Source organism: Aegilops tauschii, chromosome 6 (genome assembly GCF_002575655.3).
Source record: "Aegilops tauschii subsp. strangulata cultivar AL8/78 chromosome 6, Aet v6.0, whole genome shotgun sequence".
Lineage (NCBI taxonomy): Eukaryota > Viridiplantae > Streptophyta > Magnoliopsida > Poales > Poaceae > Aegilops > Aegilops tauschii.
This window is the reverse complement of record NC_053040.3, coordinates 456,857,773-456,863,215: the sequence shown is the minus strand read 5'-3', so window position 1 is coordinate 456,863,215 and position 5,443 is coordinate 456,857,773. Positions and strand designations below refer to the sequence as shown.

The following is a 5,443-nucleotide window of genomic DNA, read 5'->3' as shown; positions in this document are numbered from 1 at the left end:
TGCGGTCTGACCGATAAAGATCATCGTAGAATATGTGGGAGCCAATATGAGCATCCAGGTTCCGCTATTGGTTATTGACCGGAGACGTGTCTCGGTCATGTCTACATAGTTCTCGAACCCGTAGGGTCCGCACGCTTAACGTTTCGATGACAGTTATATTATGAGTTTATATGTTTTGATGTACCGAAGGTTGTTGGGAGTCCCGGATGTGATCACGGACATGACGAGGAGTCTCGAAATGGTCGAGACATGAAGATTGATATATTGGAAGCCTATATTTGGATATCGGAAGTGTTCCGGGTGAAATCGGAATTTTACTGGAGTACCGGAGGGGTTACCGGAACCCCCCGGGGGTTAATGGGTCATAGTGGGCCTTAGTGGAGAAGAGGAGAGGCGGCCAGGGCAAGGGCTGCGCCCCCCTCCCCCTAGTCCGAATAGGACAAGGAGAGGGCGGCGGCGCCCCCCTTTCCTTCTTCTCCTCCACCTCTTTCCCCTTCCACTCCTAATCCAACAAGGAAAAGGGAGGGAGTCCTACTCCCGGTGGGAGTAGGACTCCTCCTGACGCGCCCCCTCCTGGACGGCCGCACCTCCCCCCTTGCTCCTTTATATATGGGGGCAGGGGGGCACCCTAGAGACACAACAATTGATCGTTTGATCTTTTAACCGTGTGCGGTGCCCCCCTCCACCATAGTCCACCTCGATAATACTGTAGCGGTGCTTAGGCGAAGCCCTGCGTCGGTAGAACATCATCATCGTCACCACGCCGTCGTGCTGACGAAACTCTCCCTCAACACTCGGCTGGATCGGAGTTCGAGGGACGTCATCGGGCTGAACGTGTGCTGAACTCGGAGGTGCCGTGCGTTCGGTACTTGATTGGTCGGATCGTGAAGACGTATGACTACATCAACCGCGTTGTGCTAACGCTTCCGCTTTCGGTCTACGAGGGTACGTGGACAACACTCTCCCCTCTCGTTGCTATGCATCACCATGATCTTGCGTGTGCGTAGGAATTTTTTTGAAATTACTACATTCCCCAACAACTACTATCAGAAAAGCATGTAAATTGTGGGCACATTAGAGAAAAACCACATATTGATCGATACCAAATTAAATGTAATACAATATAAGATAAAAGTTTATACTGTCTAGGTGCGGCCATCATTGCTGCTTGCACTTGAATCACGGAGAAACAATACACGGTTTCAGGATGGATTGAACAATGCATCAGGGTTCAAAAGCTTGTTTTGTTGCCTGACGCTACGAGAGCCATTATGCTGAGCTCTAGAGAACTTCTAAAAAAATATTCTCCATGTTTGTGTGGCATGGCATACTTAGAAGGCCAATAGTACAAAGTATAGGCACATGTAATTGTAGTTAATATGATTTAGTGATCTAAACCGTCTTATATTTTTTTACGGAGGGGGTATATGTGTATGAAGTATGAACACTTAGTAAAGTCCTTTAGAAGATCCACTGCAAAAAGAACATTTTCTAGAAGAGGCCATTCCATGATTAGCAATTACCCTATATAGAGTGAAACAATAGGATAAAATTCAAACTATATAATGGATAGTAATTATTCTCTATAGAGCGTGGCATTAAGATGTAAAGTGGGAGATGATTTTTTGAGACGCAAACGTGCAAAGAGAAAGAAATATAACACATCGATAATCATTCCCATTAAAACTACTAGGGCTGGGCATAAAAACCGACCAACCGAAAACTGAACCGAAACCGAAGCCGAATAAACCGAAATTTCGGTTTTTTTAGTATAAACAGAAAAATTCGGTTAGCTAGGCTACTAACCGAACCAAATTCGGTCGGTTCGGTGTATTTCTCGGTTAACCGAAATACAGCCCAACCCCCGCGGCCCCGCCCCCGGCCCAGTACAGCCCACCCCCCGCAGGCCGCAACCTCCCACTTCCACGACCACGACCCACCCACCCTCCCACTTCCAGTCGAGGCACGCACCAGCATAAACCTAGGCACCCTCGCCCTTGACCCCTCCCCTCCCCCACGCCGCCCCGCCCGGCGCCCCCTGCCCTACCCAGCCGCCGCCGCCGCTTCTCATCTGAGCGGCTGGGACGCCACCGCCGGCGCCAGCGGCCACCGCATCTTCTCCGCCACTCGGCGCCCCCTGCCGGCCTGCCCTACCCAGCCTCCGCCGCCGCATCTGCAGGAAGGAAGGAGAGGTCAGACAACTCAGACAAGGACCCGCCGTCGCGCCGCGCATCCGTCGCCGTCGGCACTTGACAGCATCTCGGATTCTCGGCAGCGTATTCTCCAGTTCGTCATCACGTCTTCCACAGCAGAAACTGAGCATTCAGTCAACGTAATAAGCCCAATCTCCCATCCTTTGTCTCCTATTTTATTTTGTTCTTTGTGAGTAGATGGTAAACGTGGATGTGGATGCAGAGAAAAAAGAAGAGATCTCTGGTTTTTTTTTTATGTAGAGAAAAAAGTGCAATTTGGCCAATACTGCAATATTTTGTAATCTGTATGAATGTACGCCCAGGCCTATGTCTTTGTAGTTTGTATGTACTGTATGAATGTTCTCTATCTCTCTGGTTTAGTAACATCTGGACATGACACCAACTCAGCTGGGAAATTTACATTGCTGGAAATTTACTACTGCTGGAGATTTACTACTGCTGGAAATTTACATATGGTTATATATATTGTAGGGAAAGCTCATCTCAGCCATCTACTTAGTGCACTCACACTGTATGTACTGATTTTAGTAGTTGCATCGTTGGTAACTTGTATTTTTAATATGTTTTTAAATTCTTCTCCGAAGTAATTGGTATAGAAGAATGATCACATGAATTCTAATTATGTTACTATTTTTTAGATGGTTGAACCTGGTGGACTGCGTATCGTTGGTGATGATGACATGACTGAAGAGGAGATGCGAGTTTATGAGGAAGAACAAAGAAAGATTGATGAGTATGAAAAGGAAAAGAAGGAGATGGAGGAACGACCTACAAGAAGGCAGATGCAGAAAAGATCACGGATGTGGGATCACTTTTCTGAGGTACTAGTTGGTGGTCTTCTCAAGTTTGGAAGGTGCAAGCATTGCAATCGTGATATCAAGGCCGTTCCAGAGATTAACGGTACCTCTGCCTTAATCAGTCATTTTAATACTTGCAAGTATAATCCTCATAATGATAAGAATAAGAATCAAGGTACTTTGCAAGTTATCCAAGGGGAAAGTCCTTCAGTGCATAAATTTGATCCCGAAGCACTAAGGAAAGCTATTGCTAAGATGATTATAGTAGATGAGCTTCCATTCGCATTTACTGAAAAAACTGGTTTTAGAGAAGTGATGTCAATTGCATGTCCACGTTTCAATATGCCTTCTAGAAGAACATGCACTAGGGATGTTGTGAAGGTTTATTTTGAAGAGAGAGCGAAGCTGAAACTTTTTTTCAAACAATCATGTCAAAGAGTGTGTCTCACCACTGATGGTTGGACTTCTGAAACACAAGATTGTTATATGGCAGTCACAGCACATTTTATTGATCCTGAATGGAATTTGCACAAGAAAATCATTAGATTTTTCCTAGTAAAAGGTCATAAGGGAGATGATATTGGAAAAGCCTTAGAGCAATGCTTGATGGAGTGGGGAATAAACAAAGTTATGACAATAACTGTTGATAATGCTAGCGCGAATGATGGTGGTGTAGGTTACATACGGAAGAAAATGATCAAAACTGGAAATAGCATAGCTGAAGGTAAATATATGCATATGAGATGTGCTGCCCATATTATAAATCTGATTGTTACTGATGGTCTAAAAGAGTTGGATGAATCAGTTAAGCGTGTGCGAGCTGCGGTTAGATATATAAGAAATGGGCCATCTAGAATTACAAGATTTAAAGAACTTGCTCAGTTAGAAAAGGTGGATGGCGAGGCATTCTTGAGTTTGGATGTATGCACTAGATGGAATTCCACATACCTAATGTTAGCAACCACAATCAACTTTGAGGAAGTGTTTGCGAGGTATGAGGAAGAAGATCCACTCTATACATTAGATTTAACTAGTGAGAAAGCTCTTGGTATTCCTGTTGATAGTGATTGGGAGAATGCTACGAAAATGGCTGAATTTCTTGGACAGTTTTATCACCTTACTCTTAGTGTTTTTGCCACACTCCATGTGACAGTGAATCAATTTGTTATGGATATTGCTGAAATTAATGTTGTGTTGGAAGAGTGGGCTGATAGTGATGATATTTTGCGCAAAACAATGGCCAAGAAAAATGCAAGATAAGTATGATAAGTATTGGGGACGTTGGAATGAGGAGGTGGAGAATGAAAGGGGGAAGGGGAAAGGAAAGAAAAAGGAAGAGGAGAATGTGAACATGTTTGTATTTGCTGCAACTGTTCTTGATCCAAGATTCAAGCTTTCAAACTTCACAAAACTAGCAATTGAAGAAATGTATGGTGAGTTAAATGGAGGAAAAGCATGGGAGGCGGTGAAAACATTTATGCATGCTTTGTTTGAAGAGTACAAAGCTAAGTATGCACCAAGTGATGCAAGCAAGCATGTGCGAGCTCCACAATCTGAACTAACTCAAAAAAGGGAAGGAAGGAAATTGGTGTCTCGGATAAATAAAAAGTTGAGAGTTGGTGATGGTGAAGCTAGCATGAGCAAATCTGAATACGAGAAATACCTACATGAAGAGAATGAAGTAAATAGGGATGATTTTGACATTCTAAAATGGTGGAAGAACAATGCTGCTAGATTCCCAATATTGGCAAGAATGGCCCGTGATGTGTTGGCTGTTCCGGTATCAACGGTTGCGTGTGAGTCAGCATTTAGCACAAGTGGTCGCATCCTAAATGAATTTAGAACCTCCCTTACACCATTCATGGTCCAAGCTCTTCTTTGTGCCCAAGACTGGCTAAGGGGTTCTATTACTATCAACATTGAAGAAGATGAGGAGGAATTGTTAAGATTGGAAAAGGGTAACATATTGTGATTGTTTTCTATGTAATTTTCTATATTTCTAACTTCCTATGTTTATTACATGTTTATTTCATTCTTTTTCAAAACTAATTGAAGAGTTTGGTAGTACAAATTCATCCAAATCGAAAGCAAGTAGTAGCAAGTCTGTTTGCAAGCCATCTGGGGCTGAGCCATCTTGCCCACCTCCATCCTCTACTTAAACATTGGTGAGTTGCAAGAAATTGTCTTCCTCTTGTTCATGCTTTTAGGTTTCATTTATTTTTTCTGTAGTAGACCAACTTTGATATTTTCAAATGCTGATGTAATGCAATTGTCGTATCATTCAAAACATGCACCACACAACCATGTGGTTTCCTTGCAGATTGTTATGTCATGTAAATGCAAATGTTGCTGTAATAAACCTCATGTGAATGCTGTTATGCAAATGTTGCTTTATGCACTTCATGTACTTTGTTTTCCAAATTCTAGGCATAT

The 5,443-nt window shown here is 43.3% G+C and overlaps 1 protein-coding gene across 1 annotated transcript; it reads left to right on the top strand.

Annotated features, from left to right (window-relative positions):
* The first annotated feature begins 4,361 nt into the window (after positions 1-4,361).
* Positions 4,362-4,982, top strand: LOC109775790 (zinc finger BED domain-containing protein DAYSLEEPER-like). Its single transcript, XM_020334486.4, has one exon. It carries the CDS (start codon positions 4,362-4,364, stop codon positions 4,980-4,982), a length of 621 nt encoding a protein of 206 aa, XP_020190075.4.
* The last annotated feature ends 461 nt before the right edge of the window (positions 4,983-5,443 follow it).